This window comes from Mastigoproctus giganteus, chromosome 8 (genome assembly GCF_048544385.1).
Source record: "Mastigoproctus giganteus isolate SK-2022 chromosome 8, ASM4854438v1, whole genome shotgun sequence".
NCBI lineage: Eukaryota > Metazoa > Arthropoda > Arachnida > Uropygi > Thelyphonidae > Mastigoproctus > Mastigoproctus giganteus.
This window is the reverse complement of record NC_143582.1, coordinates 158,170,713-158,194,757: the sequence shown is the minus strand read 5'-3', so window position 1 is coordinate 158,194,757 and position 24,045 is coordinate 158,170,713. Positions and strand designations below refer to the sequence as shown.

General features: G+C 37.2%; 1 protein-coding gene across 1 annotated transcript in view; it reads left to right on the top strand.

The window, feature by feature from the left end:
- LOC150081954 (E3 ubiquitin-protein ligase SHPRH) overlaps positions 1-24,045 on the top strand; it is a 504,999-nt gene that overhangs the window by 143,585 nt on the left and 337,369 nt on the right. The window contains exons 7-8 of the mRNA XM_090380382.1: positions 1,418-1,618; positions 12,359-12,522. Coding sequence (XP_090236508.1) covers positions 1,418-1,618; positions 12,359-12,522 — 365 coding nt within the window. The remainder of the gene's footprint in view (positions 1-1,417; positions 1,619-12,358; positions 12,523-24,045) is intronic.

The window sequence follows — 24,045 nt, the reverse complement described above, 5'->3', positions numbered from 1 at the left end:
GGTAAAGATTTTACATTTAAAGTGTCTCCAATAATGTGAGTTCATGAAATGTTGTTTATAAGTAATGAGACAGTTGCCACGAATCCTAAAACTCAATTAACAGACAGGTAGACACTGCCACAATGGTTACTCACAACTGAGTAACTGGTATGATTTATACAGTAGAACAACACTATTCATGTTGGTTGGTTGGTATGCGTGCTCAGTACTGTTGAAAGTCCATTATACATTGTCATATTTTTATTACTTTATTACTTATAAATTTATTACTTATAAATTTGAACATTAAAATATTTTGTTATTTTATGTAGATTTGTAAATTATGATTAACATTTAACACCTTGGAAATAGACATTTCAATCATATGTTTATAGGAACTTTTTTCTTATTTTTGGCTGTAGAATATGCTCCTATATCTGTTATGTGTAATTTTGAAACACTGTCTTCTAGGCCCCCTCCAAATCACAAAAAGGTTTCAGAATTCAAATTTTTGAACTCCAAAAATTTAATAATTCAATATTGAATAAAAGAAAAAACATATATAACATATAAACAAAGCAAAAGCCAGGTTTAAAGCAGAAGCAGAGTTTTATTACTTTTCATAATGGCTTTTATATTATTTTTGTTATATCGCCTGATTCACATTATGGAAGAAATATTCTGGAATGTAGTTCTGGCTGAAAGGGAGCACTTAAGTTTTCTGGACTCCCATTTTTAAAGTTAACATATATGTTAGTGAAGTGCTAAATTTTTACATTCCCTTTATGAAGTTGAGAAATAATTTTAAGTAGTGTGGCTAATTTATCAATACAAACAGCTAGATTCAGGTATATTATTGCATCCTGAATACCATTAATCGAGAAAAGCAATACCTATCATTTAATAACTTCCATAAAAAAAATCATTGAAATTAAAATTTGTGATAGGAAGTAAGAAACCATGACTTTTGTGGTTTCAAGTTTGATATATCTGTAAATAGTTTTCTTGAAGTATTTTACTGTTATTCTTTTATTGAAAATTGTTTTGTTTGTTTGGCAATGGGAACTTAATTGAACCTTATTTTTACCTTAAATATCTGTTAGCTACATTAATGGCTAAAGCAGTATTTTGAAATTTATTTTTATTGTAATGTTTCATTGTTTTCATTGTATAATGTTTTCTTAATAATTTAGAAACCTCACACTGTCCTGAATTTTGTCTGTCAGTTACTTAGATTTTAAATGGATTATAGCTGTTTGAAAAAGAAAAGAAAAAAAAAACTATAAAATTGGATTATTATTATTATATTAAATTATTACTTTATTCTTGTGATACGTATAATTACTTTTAGCCTTATTAAATTTTAATATTATTTACTATTTTTAATCTTAATATTCTATATTTTTTAAGCACAATATCATATGTTTAAAACTTTCAGGTGAACATGGACGACTTCGTCATCCTAAACGGTTCATGACCGTCCCTTCACCTTTGGTATCAGTAGAGTGGTGGAGAATCTGTTTGGATGAAGCCCAAATGGTAGAAGGTACCTCCACAAAAACAGCAGAAATGGCACTGCGATTAGCTGCTGTTAATCGCTGGTGTGTGACTGGAACACCTATTCAGAAAACAGTTGATGGTAGGAAACAAGGAAATATTGTATATATTAATAGAGTGCAAAATTTTCAAACTTAAGTTTTAATGAGTTGTATGCTTTACATATGGTATACATACAGCTAGCATACAGCTGGCACTGGTGGAACCAGCTGTATGCTAGTTAAATTAGTGCGCTATTAAAAATGAATTAATAAAGAAGGTTTTCGGGAGTGTTGCTCAAAAAGAAGTTATATTTTAGATAAAATAAGTGTGGATAAAATAAGTGATAGGTTAAGATTTGGGACCTAAAGGTGATTTTATTTTTCCGACTGTGAACTTTTTTTAAAATGGCCATCATTATTATTCTCGGGTATAGGAAAACATAGGAAATTTCAGGGTCATTAAATTTTAAGGAACTATAATCAGCCACTGGGAATTCTTAGTAGAATAGTTGTGCTACCTGATAGCTTTGATGTAGAAGTTTTCAGGATACCAAATTGTATTTAAAAATACTCACGTGTTGCTGAGTTATACATTATTGGTAAGGCCCCTCCGTAGCCAGGTGGGAAGGAGCAGCAGTGTGTAGCACACGCTTCTTGATTAGACCGGGGTTTGAGCCCGTCACCACCAAATACGGAGGATGCGGAAAGGTCAGGGAACGACCACCGCATATCCCGGAGCAATATGACCTTAGTTGCTAATGCTCCTAAAAACCAAATAACAAACAAACAAACAAACATTATTGGTATTTTCAAGGTCACAGTAATTCTATCGAGTCAGCCATTTGGATGTATCCAGGAGATAAAAGAACTACAGCAGTGCCACCTGCTTGTTCAGTGGTGACTAGAAATTCGGCATAAATTGTGTAAAATTATTAAATTGTGACATCACGAGGAAGCTTCACCACTGATTAAGCGCTACTCCATTTATATGGCTGTGTCAAGTTTAGTAGATCGGCAGCTTAAATCCCAAACCCTGATAAATGGTGAGGGTTGACGTCAGGAAGGGCATCTGGTCATAAAAACTATGCCAAAACCAAAGAATAGATGCGTTCCGGTTAAAGAAGTTAGTCCAGCTAGAGGAGAAGAAGAGAATGTAAGTGTTAGAATGGGAACATTGAATGCTGGCCCCATATAACGTGGGAAAAGGCGAAGACAAAGAAGAAGATACATAGTATCAAATTGTAGGTAATTTTTTATATGTATATTTTTATACTTTCCGTCATGTGATGGTACAGTATTTGTGCATCTGCCTTTATGTTGCGAGCTATGATTCAGTTTCAGTACTCCCTTTCATGTGTCTGTGTCCTTACTTTCTTATTTTATTTAACAGTTGTTGCACTGAGTATCATATTATGTTTGTATATGAATAAAAGAGAAAAGCTGTGCCACTTCTTTTTTAAACAAGAAAAATTTAGTCAGTAGTCATTAGAATTTCTTCCAATTTTTAGTCATTCTACTTTGATGAAGATATATATTCCTTATATATTCTTTGATGAAGATATATATTCCTTTTTTAAACAAGAAAAATTTAATCAGTAGTCATTAGAATTTCTTCCAATTTTTAGTCATTCAGCTTGATGAAGATATATACCCCTTATTCTCATTTCATTGTAACAGAAAGGGCAAATATAAGGAATTTTACTGAGTAATATATGAACTCATACATTTCCACTGTATCAGTTTATACATTATTAACTATGTTTCAGTTCATCAGATCATACATTTAAGTTTATACATTTTCAGATCATCAGAGTTGCAGTTGGCATATGACTGATAATGGTCGCATTATCAGTCATATATTAACTGCAGTCGATGCTTATTTTTGAAAGTCTCACTTGTGCAAATGTGAGACTTTCGTTGGAATGACTGGTGGATTTCAGATTTCATCAAGGTCAAACAAGAGAAAAAGAATGTATAGACGCTTTTTCTAAAACTTACTGAATGCTACCAATCTAATTACCCATAAAATACTTAAAGGCAAAACTTGAGAGATGGGGCAGAAAGTTAACTATGACTCTTGGATTACATCTGCCTTGACTGTTTCTAAAAGTATCTAAAATTACTGACCCATAAATTATCCGGAGAGGAATACAAGCATTGAATGGGAAGTTTCTACCATCTCCCACTCTGATAATTGCTGGAGTGTATGCAATCTGCTGAATTGCACATGCTCTAGATCAGGGGTGGCCAACAAGTCGATCGCAGCCTTAATTTTGGTCAATCAAAATGAATTTTAAATATATATAAAAAAATAGATTAGTCAAAATGTAAATATTATTATTATGCACCCCACTACATATGCTTATTACAAATCCATTTAACCATGTGACTACTCTTGTTGCCACGCAGCTACTAGGCTTGTCTAGTGAAAATGCACGTAGTTAGAGAGCATGGTGTATGTGTCGAATTCTTATTTAGCTTACTTAATATTAATAACTGGACAGTACTTATATGTTAATTTAATACCCTTTGATTTAAAATGATTAATACGAGAAAGAGTAAAACATATCATTTTCATCAAGAGTGGGAACTAGAATACTTTTTTATAATGATAAAAGAAAAATGTTGTTTGATTTGCAATGCTTTCGTGGCTATATCTAAAAAAGGAAATTTAGAAAGGCACTTCAATGCACTCCATGGTAAATACCAATTGGATTTTCCTTCTAATAGTGACCTTAGAAAAAATAAATTAAAAGAACTTAAATCCAGATTACTTGCCCAACAAAATTTCTTTGTGACACCTAATTTACAATCTTAAAGCAGTAACTGTAGTGTCATTTAAAGTGTCATCTTGCAAAAAAAATGCAAACTATTTTCTGATGGTCAATTCATCAAAGATGCATTTTTTGGAACTAACAGATTCTCTTTTTGAAAATTTTAAGAACAAAAATGAAATTAAAAGCGCTCTTCAAGATCTGCAATTATCTCGAAATACTCTGATGCGATGCATCGAAAAAACGAGTAAAATTGTCGCCGAAGAATTGCGTGCCCATATGACTAATTGTGCATCCTTTTCTTTACAACCAGATGAATCTGCAGACGTCCGTGATACAGCTCATTTGCTTGTTTTTATTCACATGGTTTTTGATGATTCTGCCACTAGAGAAGAACTGCTGGGTATGGTTTTGTTAAAAGAAAGAACTAGAGGTCTTGATATATTTAACACATACAAAAATTTTATTGAAAAAATTAAATTACCACTATTTAAGCTCCTATAAATAATAACAGATGGAGCTAAAGCAATGACGGGACATCTTAACGGATTCATTGCATTGTGTCAAAAGGATGATTAATACCCAGATTTGTTGAGTTACTACTATATGTCTACCAACAAGTGTTAGCCAGCAAAAGATTAAATACTAAAAGTATTATGGACATACCTTTTAAAATCGTGAATTCCATTAGGAGGACAATCTCTTCAAAGGAGACGTTTCAAAATGCAACTCAATGAAAATGAACCAGATCTCATATTATGCACAGATGTTAGGTGGCTGAGTCGGAGTAAGTTTCTACAGAGATTTTGAAATTTGCTGAATGAAATTAAAAAAATTTGTTGATCAAAGAGGAGATGATTAGCTGCAGCAGTGGTTGTGTGATCTTGTTTTTTGGCAGATTTTACTAGTGAATTAAGTGATCTGAATTTGGAATTACAAGAAAAAAAAAATGTGGGTGACATGATTAATAGTATTTCTGTATATAAATAGCAATTTTAGCAGTGGCTAAGGGTCTCAAAAAAAAAATTTCGATCATTTTGCAAATATGCAAGATCATTTGCAAAAATATCCTGTTTTTGAATTTAATAGTGAGAAATGTGTTTCTGAAATTGAGAAAGTTGTGGATGATTTTGAAACAAGATTCAGTGATTTTAAAACAATTGAAGACATTGTTCAATATTATTATTATTATTAGCCATATGGTGCAAGGAAGCCCAAGGCTTATGCTGCACCAGTCAAAAAAAAAAAAAAAAAAAAAATCCTGAGAGAGAGAGAGAGAGAGAGAGAGAGAGAGAGAGAGAAGTAGAAAGGAATTACCAAGAAAGAGAAGAATGTTGATATCTAGCTCAGGACCCTGGGTGTGCCAAGCCTATATTCACCAGATGTGGGCCCCTGAAGTTTAGTAGTAAGGGAGGCATGTGATTCAAGAAAGCAAATGCATGAGCTTATGTAGCATAAGTAAAAAAAAAAAAAACCTTCATACATCCCTTCCCTCTGAAAATTTGTCCAGTTCCTCCTTGAATTTATTTAAGCTATCAACTTCCACAACAACAACAGATGAAAGTTTGCTCCAGCAATTAACCACTATTCAAATTGAGGAAAGACAGCTGTCTTTCCTCAGTTTGAATTTATGCTCCCTCCGGTTCATAATATGAGCAAGCGGAAGAATCCCATCAGAATTTATCATGCTCCACCCATTCAAGACCTTATACGTTTCAATCAGATCACCTCGCAGGTGCCTAGTCTCCAGCCGCTGCAATTTGCAGAACTTGTTCTTGGTAAGAGGACCTCTTCGTTCCCCTCGCTAATCTTGTTGCCCTTCTCTGTATACGCTCAAGCAAACATCCTTCCTAAAATGAGGCCTCCAGACCTGTACACAGTACTCAAGGTGTGGACTGACCATTGCCTTATACAAAGGGATAATCACCTCCTTTTCACTACTAGAAAAATTCCTATATATCATTGACAGTACGCCATGACCTGCTCTGGCAGCCTGTCTGCACTGCTCAGAAAACTTCATATCTGACTGCACAATTACCGCCAGGTCTTTTTCACTTTCCACTTCCCTGAGTGTAGTACCACACAGTTGGTACATTTCCCTTGGGTTATTATAAAAGCTTTGACAGAAATTAATCTTAAATCAATTAAAAAAGCAGACTCCCAAATATTTTTCATTTTCTGCCACACTAAGTGTAGTACTACACAGTTGGTATGTTTCTCTGAGGTTATGTCTACCCATATGCAGTACTTTGCATTTGTCAATGTTAAACTACAGTTGCCGCTGCTCAGCCCATCTGCCCAAATTTTCTAGATCCTGTTGCAGTAGCACACTGCCATTACTGTCATTAACATCCCTGCCAACCTTTGTATCATCTGTAAACTTCGACATTAAGCCTGATATACCTTTATCAATATCATTGATAAAGGTATATCAGGCCGAACCCTGTGGGACTCCACTAATAACATTAGTCCACGAAGAGCGGCTTTCATTGATTATCACTCTCTGTCTTCTCCCACTCAACCACCCTTTTATCCATTGTAGTAACTTACCCATAATACCACACTGCTCCAATTTCACAGCCTTATCACAGTATATCTCCAATTTTGAAAGCTTGACAGATGACATGAAGACACAAACTTCACATAAATTAAAAATTTAAATACGTATGAATTTAAAATAAGAATTCTGAATTGTATTTAATTTTAAAATTTATAAACAACATTTTTGAATATGTGTTGATTACCTTTTTCAACACGTGCAATGAAATTCTTGAGATGGTAGATCGCGGCACATTTTGAAGAAAAAAAGTAGATTGCATCACAAATTAAGTTGCCACCTAGATGATTCGTTCTCTATTTTTTCTACTTCTACCTCATACATATTTTTCTTTCAACAAATCAAAGCCGATGCAGAAAAGTACAAAGTGAACTTTTTGAAAACTTTCTCTTTCATTTAACTGACCATTCACTCTGATAGAGCTCAAAGAATCTTCGAACAAATCTCCAAACAGTGCAGCAGAACCAGATGTTGTCCATTACAGTATAATTAAACATTTAATTGGAGCACATGTGCACTCAATGATTTTCTATAATGGAGTTTTTCAAAGAACAAAAATCTTAGCAGTAATTCTTTATATGTGCAGTAGGAAAACTGGGTAATGGCAACTTAATAGCTAAAATTACCAGCCAACATTACTTACAAGCTGTTTGAACAAAATTGTTGAATGAATGGTTCTTATGAGACTTAACCTGGACCCTAGATTCACAAAATTTAACTGACTTGGTTCTTATACAAATAGGTATACTCTTGATGCGCTTCTCAAGGTTGAATCCTGCATTTGCAGTGACTCTGCGGTGTGCATTAGAACAACTGGTCCAATCTATACTTTTTGACATCACTTGTTATTGTCGTATTCTTACAGACATATATCATCTGGACCTGGGTGAAGGACCAGCTTCCTCAAATAATTTAGAACTTCTTACACCTTCATACTTTTCAGATTGTTATTGGAAAACTTTAACTTCTCATATTCAGGGGAAAGGTGTATCACAGGTTCACTCAATCCTGTTTGCAGTCTGAAATAATAGCCTGCCACAAAATGTCCCAAAAAACATTGAAGTATATGTGTATGTAGATGACTTAATCATAGCCTGGCAGTCACAAACTATGAGCAGTACTGAAAGGCAACTTCAAATCTTGAACCTTATACACTGGTGTGCAAAACTTAAGGACCAGTCAGGTCTTCACCTGTATCTTCTCATAGGAATGGCCTGGATATGGGAAAAGTATACCAAAGGAATCTCGTGAGGTACAGAAATGATAAAGGAAACAACACCGACACAACAACGAAAACAAAATGGTACAGAGGTGCTATTGGTACAGTGCTATGTTGCCATTTTATTCAAAAATGGCAACATAGCACTGGCTGCCATGATACAGATGCATAACTGCCAAAGATGGAACAAAGTGAAGAGGTAGGAGATATTGCCAACCATAATGTCAATGCAGTCTTTGCACCACCTGTCCGTACTTAGAACAATGTTGTTGATAAGTTCTTGCAGTAACATCGTTCATTCCTTTGTCAGCGCCATCTTCAGCTGGTGAACATTTTCTGGTGGGTGTGGATGTGCCACTAGGTGTCTCCCCAGAGCGTCCCACATGTATTCGATGGGATTTAGATCAGTGGAATGGGCAGGCCAATCCATAAGAACAATGTCCTCACTTTCCAAAAGCATATCAACAGCTGCAGTGTGAGGGGTGTGGCGTTATCATCCATAAACACGAACTTGGGGCCAATGGCACCTCGGAACAGACACACACGGGGAAGGATTACCTCAGTACAGTAGTGTGCACCGGTTATAGTACCGCCTTCCAGTATCTGGAGTCGTGTACGTCCAGCCAAGATAATGCCTACCCAGACGACAACACCTCGGCCGCTATATCGATCCCTTTCAGTGATTTTTGCGGGGTGATATCGTGTGCCAACCTCTCGCCAGATTAACCGGCGTCCAGAATCGCTGTTGAGGCTGAATCTACTCTCATCATTAAAGAGTACCTTACCCCATTGTGCTGCTGTCCAGTCCTTGTGTTTGATGCACCACTGTAAACAGTGTCTCTGATGGGCAGGTGTTAAAGGGACACAGCGTACTAGCCATCTGGCAAACAGTCCACCTTTGTGGAGTTGCCTGGCCACTGTAAACCGCGATGTCCTGTGCAGCTGGTTTGCAATGGATCCCGCTGTCCGCTGTCAGTCTCTCTTGGCCTGTAGGAGTATATAGTAGTCATCATTGGGCATTGTTTTTTTTTTGGACAACCACCACTGGTCCTTTGAACAGCTGTACCTGTTATTCTGAAGGCCGACTATGCACATGAGACGATGCTATGGGTGATACTGAACTCTGCAGCCACACTCCTTGCACTTTGACCTTCCTCGAGCTTCCCAATTATTCGACCCCAGGTAAAGTCATCCAGATGTTGTCTGCTGGCTATTTTGTTGTCTGTAGCACTGTATGAAATCATGCTCACCATTCGGTAATTTCCATATAATTGCTGAACTGCTGCTTTTATCTGTTTATGTAAGCCCTCTCATCACAATTCAAATTTTTGCATGTGCACCAGCTTTCTACAAAACGGCCACAGTTATGCAAATTGCCACAGGCTGTTTCGTTTGATTTTGTGGTTGTAACCTTTAGAAATAGTGTTGGTCCTTAAGTTTTGCACACCAGTGTATAATGGTCACTACTTGGTAGTGACCATTATACACTGGTAAAAAAAAAAAAAAAAAGGCAACTGGAGCAGATGGGATCTAGCCAGTTATATTAAGAGAGGCAGCAAAAGAGATAAGCAAACCTTTAGCTGTAATTATGAGAGCATCCTTAGATTCATGGGAGTTCCCTATGGATTGGATATGTGCAAATATTTCCCCCCAATTCACAAAGGGGAATCATATGGTGAAGTGGGTAATTACAAATCAGTAAGCTTAAATTTTACAGGGAGAATAATGGAATCACTGGTTAAAGAAATAATGCAGGATTATCTAGACAGATATGTAGTTAATCAGATTCACAGCATGAAATTTTTAAGTTTGCGTTGTTATTGAGAGGTAGTAACAAAGGAACTAGATGCAAAAAATAATTTTGTCACCATACACTTAAATTTCAATAATGCTTTTGATATTGTTTCATCTTTAAGACTGCTGCACAAATTGGTGCAGTTCTGTGCCCATTGTTGCTTTCAGTTTTTATTAATCATATTAATGAAGGCCTATTAAGCTATAAAATGTATAAAATATTCAGCTTGTAGACATCACATCATCCTCCTGTGCTTGACAGGAGGATGTGGCCTTTGATATATATACAGTCAGACCTCTCTTTAACAAACGTATAGCAAAATTTTCCATTTAGCGAATTTTTTTGACTTCCCATTGGTCATTGCATTGAAAATAGTTTCTGTATAATGAAGAAAATCTCCATATAATGAATTGCTTTCAAGAGACCTGGGTACACATTGTTCACACCTCTGGCCTTTAGGCTATAGAGCTGATACTGTAGAAAGCACAAATTAAGAGCTAAAATATTCCACAATTTAATGGTGCCCGTAAAACCTATACAACTGCCTCTACTGTACCGACAAGTCGTAGTGGTTAACTGCTATCTATGTGTCCACAGCTATTGGCAAAGGTTAAGGCATATTCCCGACGCAGAAATTGGCTCTGGTCAACCTGTTTTCTACTATAAGCTCCCTATTAGAGAATTGGGAGAGAGTAATTTTCCTTTATCCTGGGAAATTCATTTGTTGTTTCGCAGAAATGAGTCATCCACACTTTCACTAAAGTTCACCTATCTTTGTTTACATGGTACGTACAAGTGGTCACTAACTCAGTTTTATTTTAGCTGCTGTGCAAGTAACATTACAGTGTCTAAGAGGAAATCCTTGACTGTGGTGGAAAAAGTGGAAGTGCTTAATAGGGTAGATCGTGGTGCTAAAAAAAATATCACTTTAAAATTTGGTATCTCTGGCAGTATTGTGTCAGCCGTTATGAAACACAGTGTTTCAATTCTCAAACTGTTTGAGGAAACAGGATCCAATCGGAAGCGTATGAAATTATGCCTGTATGAAGATGTAGATGAAGCTGTTTTTAAATGGGTGAAGTTGATTCAAGACCAAAACATGCCGATATCAGGCATGTTTAATAAAAGAAAAGGTTATACAGTACCCATCTTTTCTGGGGCATAAAACATTTCAAGCCATTTCTGGTTGGCTGGACAAATTTGAAAAGTGCCATGAATTACTCGAAAAAGTTATTTCTGGTGAAAGTGGAGTTGTAATTGAAGAAGATTGTACCCATCAGAAAGAAACAGTTTTAAAAAAATTATGGAGGACTAAGAGTCCAAAGACATTCAACATTGATGAAACAGGACTATTTTTTAAGTGTTTGGTGAACAAGACACTGACTTTTAAAGGTGATAAATGTTGAGGTGGTAAAAATAGTAAAGACAGAATTAAATTAGTCTTGGTTGGTGCAAATATGGCTTGTTATGAAAAACTGAAGCTTTTGATAACAGGCAAAGGTAAACAGCCTAGATGTTTCAAAGGAGTAAAGTCATGAGTTGTACAACAAAAAAAATCTTGGAAGACAAGTGAAATTTTTGAGCAGTGGATTTTAAATTTTGACAGCAAGATGACGAAAGAAAACAGAAAAATCATAATTTCAAAACTTAATTTCATAATTTCAAAAGTCTGAAGCTTGTTTTCTTCCCTCCGAAAACCTTGTGTAAACTGCAGCCAACGAACTAAGACATTATCAGGAATTTGAAAATGCACTAATTTCCTCTGGCTGAAGGAAAACTTTGGGCCATCCAAAGATGATAAAGTTCTAATACAGATAGCCAGATGTGTCCAATCTTGGTTTGGGGCACGAAAATGGTGAACACCACCAGACTTAAATGGTATTAAGCCACTAGGAGCATATTTGGAGAGGAGAATGAGAGGCAGATTACCTTCACCTTCATTGCTCAAGGAGCTTGAAACATTCCTCCATGAAGAATGGTCTAATCTTCCTCTTAAGACAGTTCAAGATTTATTATTAAACTATTTCACAAAGAATACAAGCTGTTTTAAAAGCGAAGGGTGGTCCAACATCATATACAGCTATTTCCATTATTTTGTCCAAGCCCTCTACATCTTTAAGTAAATCCCAATATACTGTGATCACTGCCTCCTGTTCTTTTACCTGCAAATTCTTAATGAATGAAGAATCAGTTCTGATAATGAGGTTAAGAGTATTGCTTTCTCTTGTTGCCTCTATAATTCTGGTGTAGAAAGCAGGCATTCAGTAAATCCAGAAAGGTGCTGCTACTGATGAGTGATCAACCCACAAATTACAGTCAAGATCTAGAAGTTCAAGTTCTGCATTTTTAAGACAGTCTGATTTACTCATCTATTCCCTTTGTCTGTATAGCTCTTTAAAGTGAATGATTACTTAGCATGAAATACCAATGAGTAATTCAGTGTTTACTTGACTCAGTTATTTTCTGCTAAAATGCATTTTTCAATTTTTATTTTAGATCTTTATGGATTATTTTTATTCCTTGGTGTGGAACCATTCTGGGTGAAATCCTGGTGGAAGGAATTGCTGTACAAGCCTTTCTGTAACAGTCTAACTTATCCACTGATCCAGGAAATGAAACAGATATTTTGGCGAACTGCAAAGAAGGATGTTTTGGAACAAGTACACTATAATAATAAATTTAATTTTGTTCTGTTCATAACAGTTTAATAATATATGTTAGTAATACATTCTATTGTGTAATAATCATATTATGCCTAAGACCATAAAAGGCAATAAAATAATTAAGAAATAAAATAAATGTAATACATACAAACTTAAACGTAACATACGAAATGAAATAAAGTATATCTGTATTAAGTACAATAATATCTTTTATTCTGCAAAAGTACTGTTTAATTTAATTGACCACAATATAATTTATATGATTTATCTTATAGCCTCTGTAAAAAACAAATTGTTTTATTACTTGCTATTAATTTGGAAAGTGTTGAGCATTTTCATGTATTTTATGTTCTTGTTTATACTCTAGCAAGACCACCAGATCAGAGGAGTTTACAATCATATTTAGCAGTTACAGACTCAAACCATGGTCCACTCAGTGTGTGCTACTGCGCTCTCTCCTGACCATCGGCTACATTAGGCCTAATATTGTCATTGAGGCAAAGGGGCTTATTGAAGTCTTTTCAAAGTTCTAGTTTCAGCGAATAAGACCTTTAAATGGTGCATTTTTTTTTTTTTTTTTTTTTGTTGTTGTGAAACCTTGGCTCTATTTTAGATTATGTTACTCATCTGTGGACAAATTCATTGGAAAAACTCAAGCATTTTCTCTTGACATTTCTAAAACTTTTGATCGTATTTGGCATAAAGGTCTTCTAAATAAGTTTCCATCTTATGGATTGCCAACTATTTTTTGCTTTGAGTATCCAGTTTTCCTCTCTGACTGCTTGCTTGCAGGTGATAGTAGATGGCTCTGTCTTCTAACTTCTCCATTAATGCTTGTATTCCCCAAGGTTCATTCTTTCTCTACTCTCTTCTTCTTGTATATTGATGACCTTCTTCCACTGACAGGGAAATCCTGTTCATAGTTTTGCTCATGATAGTATATTGCTTTTCACCTTCCAGTTTGAGAAACCTTGCCCTGCACAAACAGCTTCAACCACTTGAATATCTTTGGCCTACTGCTACTTTTTAGGTAATTTTCCAATGGGGCAATGATGAATTAGTTAATTTCAGTCCTCTGTTATATCTCAAAAAGAGTGTACTTCTTCTATGCTTATCGTCGGTGACACTCAGATTTCTAGACGAGATCATATTTCTCTACTTGGAATTACCCCAACTTCCAATCTCCTTTAGCATAAGAATATCACAAATATTGTTTCCTCTGCATCTAAAAAACTGGGTTTTCTCTTTTACTCTGAGCTTACTTTATGGAAAAATTAGTATTAATTTTTATTAGTATTAATAGTGGAAAATGATGCAAGAAACCAAGCTTATAGAGCATCAGCCAAAAAAAAAAAAAAAAATCCCCACCTCAACCGTCCATCCCCCTCCAAGAATTTGTCCTGTTTCTTCCATCAAGTTAATCAAGCAACCCACTTCCACAACAGATGGAAGTTTGTTGCAACAACCAACTACCTGCTAGTTGAAGAAAAACATCTGCACATCTATCCTGCAACCATCCTCCTTAATTTGAAGCTATGCTCTTTATATGTGTGTAGTCTCAGCAAGAGGAGGAATGCCATCAACGTTCAGCTTATTTATTCAATCCAATCAAGGCTGTAAACCCTCAATCAGATCTTCTTGCAGGTGCCTAGTTTCCAGATGCTGCAATTTTCATAACTGAAGCCTTTTTTTTTTTTTATTTGGTAAGAGAACCATTGTGTTCCCTTCACCAGTCTTTGTCCTTCTCTGCACCTGTAAATCTACATCTTTCCTAAAATAGGCCTCCAGACCCTTCTTAAACAATTGACACCACCGATGAACAGACTTAGCATAAGAAATGACTTATTTTATGTACATGTCTGTATGATTTACTATTATGAACAGATTTAGCATAAGAAATGACTTATTTTATGTACATGTCTGTATGATTTACTATTTTTAATATGTACATCACTGTGCAGCAAAAGTTGCATTTTTATACTATATTAAACTTTCAAATTACAACATTGGGACCTTACTTTTTTAATTGCACTTGTGTTTTCAGATACATATGCCAGCCAGGCCATTTTATTAAGGCCATGTTCTGATAACATGTTGGGCAACTTTTCCCTCTGTTTTCTGCTCTGATAGGTTTTGCACTTGTTCAGTGAGTTTCTTAAAGATGTCAGGAGAAATAATGTCTTGCAATTGCAGAGACATAGGTAGAAACAATATGTCCAGAATGTCATTCTATCACATTTAACAAGTGCTCAACTGGACTGAGATCTGGTCAAGGTACACATATAAATTTCCCGTCATATTCTACAAATAGTTGTTTTGGAATACTGTTAAGAGTAGCTGACTATGTACTGTAGCACTCCCCCACCCCTATGGATAGCAGAGTAGACATAATCACCCTGCTACCTGTGAGGGGGAAGGCAGAGTGATTAATCACCATTTTCCTCACACTGGGTGGAAAAGGTCTGGGTTTGAAACCCATCAGTGGTGCAAGGAAATTTAGAAGCTTTTTAAGAACATGGCAAAGTTAGTCTGTCTCAGACAAGGGTTGAATGGTATTATATCTTAGAAATTCTCATTTTTCATCAAGCAAACTGACCACAAAATGCAAGCAACATACAGAGCTTTAGTTTCCTTGGCAATTAATAGAAAATAAAGAAAAAGAAACTGTAGGGCCAGCTACACAAATGGTAATTGTACTTGTTTGGAAATGTGAAATTCTTTTTTTTTTTTTTTTTTTTTTATGAAAACCCCAAACACGAGCAGTATTAGAACCTATAGTATCTAGTACTGTGCGGGGATTGAAGTTTGAGAAGATGAAAGAAGTTATTTGTTGACATTAGACTTGAACTTCTCCAGATTGATTTTCTGGAAATACATATGAAGGAAGGTTGTTCCAGAGAACAGAAGCTGAATGAATAAATGAGGAAGAAGAAAAGTTGGTTCTGTTAGCTTGAAGTTAGATAGTAAAAGCATGTTGACTGGTTGAGGCATGTGTTCGGACTGCTTTGGAAGAGAGAGAGAGAGTGGGAATTATAGAAACCAATTCAAAAGAACAGTGCCCATTGAAGTATATATAGAAAAGGAATGCAGCAGAAACAGAACATCTGTTGTGGGGCATAGAGTAGACTGTTAGAGATGAGTCATTAATTAACCTAACTGCCCTCTTTTGGATGGAATCTAGAAGCCTGAGAGAGGTTTTGGGGGCACCACCCTAGATGCGGGAACAATATTCCATGGTAGGAAGGATTTGCAGCTTGTACAGAGTGAACAGCTGTTTGGATGATAAGTAATGCCGAGAGCAAAAAAGAAAACCCAGTTTTTTAGAAGAAGAGGAAGCAATATTTGTAACTTGCTTATGCCAAGAGAGATTAGAAGTCAGAGTAACTTCCAGTAGGGATATATGATCTTGCCTAGAAATTGGAGTGTCATCGAAAATTAGCACAGGAGCAAAAGAATCCTTTTTGTGAGATATAAGACAGGACTGAGTATTAGAAGAATTGAAATCAACTAAGTTATATTTGCCCCACTGGAGAATTACCTGGAAATCATCATTTAAATAATTGATAGTAGATATTCTAGAAGAGTTGAAGCTATTTGTGCAGGGCAAGGTTTTTCAAACTGGAAGGTGGAATGCAATGTGATATCATCAGCAAAACTATGGATAGGATTTCCAGTCAATGAAAAAAGAAGGTCATTAATATAAAATAGGAAAAGAGTGGGAGAAAGAACTGAACCCTGGTGGAGAAGTTAGAAGACAGAGAGCCATCTACCATCACCTGCAGTGAGCGGTCAGAGAGAAAACTGGATATCCAATTACAAAAAACAGTTGGCAAACCATAAAATGGAAGCTTATTTAGACCTTTATGCCAAACACATTCAAAAGTCTTTGAAATGTCAAGAGCAACTGCTTGAGTTTCACAAAACTTTTAAATTGAATTTGTCCATAGATGGTTAACATAAGCCAGAATATTTTTCCGTAGATGAGTAACATAAGCCAGTGGATCAACACCAACAGAATCCATACTGGTGATCATTGATCAGATGGAAGTTTTCTAGATAGTTTTAAGAGTTGGCTGTTAATTGATTTTTACATTACTTTAGAAAAGGTAGAATTAATGACAGTGGGATGATAATTGGATGGGAGAGATTTGTAACACTTTTAATCTAAGGCAGTGCATCCAAGTTGACATGGTTGGGGACAGTGCAATGTGGGTCAGTTTGGTGTGACATAAGAACTGGGGAAAGTAAAAATGAGGGTAAGAGTGTGTTATAGGCCTAATGACTCTGATGAATACAAAAAAACAACTGTACAGAGAAATGGAGTGGACCAGAAAATCAGAATGTCTTATAATGGAGGATTTTAACTTCTCAGATATTGACTGGAACTTGTGGGATGGTCACTCACACACTAGCAAGATTTTGTGGACTTATTGTTTATTTTCTACAGCAGCCTGTTCAAGAGGCAACCATAGGGAGTAATACTCTTGATCTGTTATCAGCCGTGATTATTCGTACATTAAGAATCTGCAGATAAAGGAATCACTAGGTGGTAGTGATCAAGGTGTACTGATGTGAGATTTACTTAAAGATGTAACTACCATCATGATTAAAGGGAAGGGTTTTTGCTTTCATAGAGGTGACTACAGTGGTCTCAGACAGTTTTATAAATTCTCTACAGTGGGACCAGCTGATGATGCTACCAACAGCAACTTCTGTGGTAATCATTCAAAGAATTAACCTTAGAAGCTACTAGGCTTTTCATGCCTACTAAGAAATACTGTTCAAGATTTACTCCTAAATGTATGTTAGATAAACTAATGAGACTTGTGGCAGAGAAGAAAAATGAATGGGATGCATATAAATTATCAGGTGACACAGACGCTTAGGGTCAATATAAGCTAGTCTTAAATCAAGTCACAAAGGAGATTAGGCAAGCGAAGGCAGATTACAAGTAATCTTTGGCAAACGATGCAAAGAAAAACAACAAAGACTTCTTTACTTATGTAAACTCTAGAAGGAAGGTGATGAATCAGATTGTTCTACTTGATATCAATGGTTTGACTGTCGACGATCCTGCAGGTAGCTGATTAATAATGAGTATTTTGCATCTACATTCATGCATGAGGAATTCAGTAGGGTAGGGAAGAGCAGGCTAGAAGCTTATCAAACTCTAACCCGGAGCTAAATGATTTGTAATAGCTGTGAGAAAAGTGCAGAAATTGTTGAAGTTTAAACATACAAAAGGCACATGGGGTGGATGGGATTTATCCAGTTATATTTATTTATCCAGAAAAGGAAGTAAACAAAACTTTAGCCATAATTATGAGAGCATTCTTGGACTCGGGGGAGGTTCCCATGGACTGGAGATGTGCAAATATATCCCCAATTCACAAATGGGGGATCAAAGGATGACAAGAGTAATTACAGACCTGTTAGTTTAACTTCTGTTCCGGTAAAAATAAAGGAATCACTGGTTAAAGAAGCATTGCAGAATTATCTAGACAAGGCTGCAGTTATAATTCCAGCACAGCATGTATTTATTAAGTGGAAGTCTAGTCTGACTAGACTTCCCCTTAAATTGATTGGATACTGCAATGTGGTCGCAAAGGAACTGGATGCAAAACATAATTTTGATATCACATACTTGGATTTCAGGAAAGCTTTTGATATTGTTCCACATGAAAGACTACTATACAAGCTGGAGCAGTATGGCATTAAGGGTAAGTTGTTGTTATGGATAAAGGAATGGTTGAGCGGGAGAAGACAAAGAGTGGTAATCAATGGACACTGCTCTTCGTGGACTAATGTTATAAGAAGTTATAACATTAGTAATATATAATGTTATAGGAAGTATATAATGTTATAGGAAGGGAGGAGAGGTTATGCTATTAGTTAAGAAACACATAAAATCCAAGGAAGTGAAGCCAGTCGACATCGCTGAACAGTGCAGTGTCGAGTCAGTTTTGTGTGACATAAGCATTGGGAGATCAAAATTGAGAGTAGGAGTGTGCTATAGGCCTAATGATTCTGATGAGTATAATAAGAAACTGTACAGAGAAATAGAGTGGGCCAGTAAATCAGAGAGCCTTATAATGGGGGATTTTAATTTCCCAGATATTGACTGGAATTTGGGGGCTGGTCACTCACACACTAGCAAGGCTTTTGTGGATTTATTGGATGATTGTTTTCTACATCAACATATTCGGGAGGCAACTAGAGGGAGTAATACTCTTGATTTGATTATCATAGTGATTCTTCATGCATTAAGAATCTGCAGATAAATGAACCACTAGGTGGCAGTGATCTCAGTGTTCTGAAGTGGGATTTACTCAAAGAGGTAACTACCATTAGGGGTAAAGGGAAGGGTTATTGCTTTCGTAAAGGCGACTACGATGGACTGAGACAGTATTTAAATTCTATACAGTGGGATCAACTGATGATGTTACCAACAGCAAATTCAAAATCGGAAGCATTCAAAGAACTTATCTTGGAAGCTACTAGGCATTACATACCAACTAAGAAATATTGTTCAAGATTTAGGCCTAAATGGATGTCAGATGAACTAATGAGGCATATGGCAGAGAAGAAAAATGCATGGGATACATACAAATTAACACGTGACACAGAAGCCTATGATAGATACAAGTTGATCTGTAACCAAGTTACAAAGGAGGTTAGGCAGGTGAAGGCAGATTACGAGAGATCCTTGGCAAGGGATGCAAAAAAAAACAGCAAAGAGTTCTTTACTTATGTAAACTCTAGAAGGAAGGGGATGAATCAGATTGGTCCACTTGATATCGATGGGTCAACTGTTGATGACCCTGCTCAGGTAGCTAACAAACTAAATGAATATTTTGCATCGACATTCACACATGAGGAGTTATTCAGCGAGGGGAATGCCAGAGGTGTATTCAACTCTAGCAGTAAGCTAGAGAATCTTGTAATAACTAAGAGTAAAGTGGAGGAGAAATTGTTGAAGATAAACACAAGAAAGGCACCTGGGGTGGATGGGATCTATCCAGTTATATTAAAGGAGGCAGCAAAGGAAGTAAGCAAACCCTTAGCCATAATTATGAGAGCTTCCTTGGACTCAGGGGAGGTACCCATGGACTGGAGATGTGCAAATGTGACCCCAATTCACAAGGGAGGATCAAAGGCTGACACAAGTAATTATAGACCTGTGAGTTTAACTTCTGTTCCCGGAAAATTAATGGAGGCACTGGTTAAAGAAGCACTGCAGGATCATTTAGACAAGACTTCAGTTATAGCTCGGACACAGCATGGTTTTGTTAAGGGGAAGTCTTGCCTGACCAATTTGATTGGATGCTATGATGCAGTCACAAAAGAACTGGATGCAGGGAATAACTTTGATATTATATACTTGGATCTTAGAAAGGCTTTTGATACTGTTGCACATGGAAGACTGCTGCACAAATTGGAGCAGTGTGGCATTGGAGGCAAATTGCTGCTATGGATAAAGAGGTGGTTGAGGGGGAGAAGACAGAGTGGTAATCAATGGACACTGCTCATCGTGGACTAATGTTATTAGTGGAGTCCCTCAGGGTTCAGTATTGGGTCCTTTATTGTTTTCTGTATTTATAAATGATATTGATGATGGTATATCAAGCTTAATGTCCAAGTTTGCAGACGATACAAAGGTTGGCAGGGTTGTCAAGGACACTACTGACACTATGCTGCTGCAACAGGATCTGGAAAGGTTGAGCAGATGGGCTGAGAGGTGGCAAATGAAGTTCAACACTGACAAATGTAAAGTACTACATATGGGAAACAGCAACCCCAGAGCAACGTATCAACTCTGTGGTACTACACTGACAGTGGTAGAGAATGAAAGGGGCCTGGGGGTGGTTGTGCAGGCAGATATGAAGTTCTCTGTGCAGTGCAGATGGGCTGCAAGAGTAGCTCATGGTGTATTGTCAATGATATATAGGAATTTTTCTAGCAGGGATAAGGAGGTGATTATTCCCTTGTATAAGGCAATGGTCAGGCCACACCTAGAGTACTGTATACAGGCCTGGAGGCCTCATTTCAAGAAGGATGTAGAGCTGCTGGAATGAGTACAGAGAAGGGCAACAAGATTAGTGAATGGAACAAAGGGGTGCTCTTACGAAGAAAGGCTTAAGTTTTGCGAATTACAGTGTCTGGAGAGTAGGCACCAGCAAGGTGATCTGATAGAGGTGTACAAAGCCTTGAATGGTTTGAGCATGCTCAATGCTGATGGGATTCTTCCTCTTGCTCAGAATAATCACCTGAGAGGGCATAAATTCGAATTGAGGAAAGACAGATGTAGGATAGATGTGCGGAAATTTGCCTTTAGCCAGCGGATGGTTGGTAGGTGGAACAGACTTCCATCCCTTGTCGTGGAAGTTGATAGCCTAAATAAGTTTAAGGCTCAGCTGGACAGGTATTTTGAACGAACAGAGGGGTGAAGTGGAAGTGGTTATTTTTTATTTATTTATTTTATTTTATTTTTTTATTTTTGGCTGATGCTGCATAAGCTTGCTTTCTTGCATCAAATGCCTCTACTAATGCTAATAAGTGGATTTCCCCAGGGTTTGGTGTTGGACCCATTGTTGTTTGGCACCTCCATAGCTAGGTGGGTAGGAGCAGCAGTGTGTAGCACATGCTTCTTGATTAGACTGGGGTTTGAGCCCGTGACCACCAAATATGGAGGATGCGGAAAGGTCAGGGAATGACCACCTCATATCTCCGGAGCAATATGGCCTTAGTTGCTAATGCTCCTAAAAACCAAATAACAAACAAACAATCCATTATTAGCATTAGCATTAGTAGAGGCATTTGATGCAAGAAAGCAAGCTTATGCAGCATCAGCCAAAAAAAAAAAAAAAAAAAAAAACACTTCCACTTCACCCCTCTGTTCATGCAAAATACCTGTCCAGCTGAGCCTTAAACGTATTTAGGCTATCAACTTCCACGACAAGGGATGGAAGTCTATTCCACCAACCAACCACCCGCTGGCTAAAGGCAAATTTCCTCACGTCTATCCTACATCTGTCTTTTCTAAATTTGAATTTATGCCCTCTCAGGTGATTATTCTGAGCAAGAGGAAGAATCCCATCAGCATTGAGCATGCTCAAACCATTCAAGGCTTTATACACCTCTATCAGATCACCTCGCCGGTGCCTAGTCTCCAGACACTGTTATTTGCAAAACTTAAGCCTTTCTTCATAAGAGCACCCCTTTGTTCCATTCACTAATGTTGTTGCCCTTCTCTGTACTCGTTCCAGCATCTCTACATCCTTCTTGAAATGAGGCCTCCAGACCAGTATACAGTACTCTAGGTGTGGCCTGACCATTGCCTTATACAAGGGAATAATCACCTCCTTATCCCTGCTAGAAAAATTCCTATATATCATCGACAATACACCATGAGCTACTCTTGCAGCCCGTCTGCACTGCTCAGAAAACTTCATATCTGCCTGCACAATCACCCCCAGGTCCCTTTCATTATCTACCACTGTCAGTGTAGTACCACAGAGTTGATACGTTGCTCTGGGGTTGCTGTTTCCCATATGTAGTACCATATGTTTCCCATATGTGTATGTATTATTGTTTTGTATATTTATCAGTGATATTGATGAAGGTATATCAGGCTTAATGTCCATGTTTACAGATGATACGAATGATGACAAGGTTGTTATGACAGTATGCTACTGCAATAGGATCTAGAAAGGTTGGGTAGATGGGCTGGGAGTTGGCTCTTGAAGTTTAACATCGACCAATGCAAAGTATTGCATATGGGTAGCAGTAACCCTAGAGTAACATACCCACTGTATGTTACTACACTCAGGGTAGTGGAGAATGAAAAAAAACTCGCTAATTGTGCAGTCATATATTAAGTTTTATGAGCAGTGCAGACAGGTGGCCTGCCAGAGCAACTCATGGAGTCTTGTCAATGATATGCAGTAATTTTTGTTGGCATGGATAAGGAAGTGATGATCCCTTTGTGTAAGGCAGTGGTCAGGCCACACCTTCAGTACTGCGTACAGGTCTGGAGGCCTAATTTTTGGAAGGATGTGTTGCTACTGCAATGAGTATAGAGAAGGGCAATGAGATTGGTGAGGGTAACAAAGGGTTTCTCTTACCAAGAAAGGCTTAAGTTCTGCAAATTGTAGTGTCTGGAGACTAGGCACCTGCTTGGTGATCTGATTGATCTGTATAAGGCCTTGAATGGTGTGAGTAAGCTCACTGTTGATGGGATTCTTCCTCTTGCTCAGATTGCACACTTGGGGGAGAGCCCTAAGTTGAAATTTAGGAAAGACAGTTGTTTAATAGATGTGCAGAAATTTGCCTTTAGCCAGCAGGTGGTTGATTGATTGCTGGATCCAACTTCCATCTGTTTTTGGAAGTTTATAGCTTAAATAAATTCAAGGAGGAGCTGGATAAACTTTTGTAGTGATTGAATAGGTGAAATGGGAAATTTTTTTGGTTGATGCTATATAAGCTTGCTTTCTTGCATCATATGCCTATGCTAATGCTATCTTGCTATTATTTTGACTCATAATGATTGTTGCCATACCATTTCATTTTATTGTTACCATTTCTCTTAGAAATGAAATAGTGAACTCACAAAATTATGCTCAAATTCTCAGAGGTGAACTGTGATGTGCCTTCAAAATCAAAACCATGATTGATGGTGTCATTTTGTTACATTTCAATGTACGACCACAGATGGCTCATCGTAGTTTGGCAACCATCAATAAAATTTTTTGTAAAGTGACTCGGCATCCTCTGTGTAGTTTTCATGTTTTTGGAAGATTTGGGAGTTGGGAGGATCCCTGGCAGTCTTAGCATTAGCATTAGCATTAGCATTAGTAGAGGCATATGATGCAAGAAAGCAAGCTTATTCAGCATCAGCCAAAAAAAAATAAATAAATAAAAATAAAAAAACACAGACCACTCCCATTTCACCCCGCCATTCGTTCGAAATACCTGTCCAGTTGAGCTTTAAATTTGTTTAGGCTATCAACTTCAACAACAAGTGATGGAAGTCGGTTCCACCAACCAACCACCCGCTGGCCAAAGGCAAATTTCCGCACATCTATCCGACATCCGTCCTTCCTCAATTTGAATTTATGCCCTCTGAGGTGATTATTCTGAGAAAGATGAAGAATCCCATTGGCATTGAGCATGCTCAAACCATTCAAAGCCTTATACACCTCTATCAGATCACCTCGCCGGTGCCTAGTCTCCAGACTCTGTAATTTGCAAAACTTAAGCCTTTCTTCGTAAGAGCAACCCTTTGTTCCATTTACTAATCTTGTTGCCCTTCTCTGTACCCGTTCCAGCAGCTCTACATCCTTCTTGAAATGAGGCCTCCAGACCTGTATACAGTACTCAAGATGTGGCCTAACCATTGCCTTATACAAGGGAATAATCACCTCCTTATCCCTGCTAGAAAAATTCCTGTATATCATTGACAAGACACCATGAGCTACTCTTGCAGCTCGTCTGCACTGGAACTTTATATCTGCCTGCACA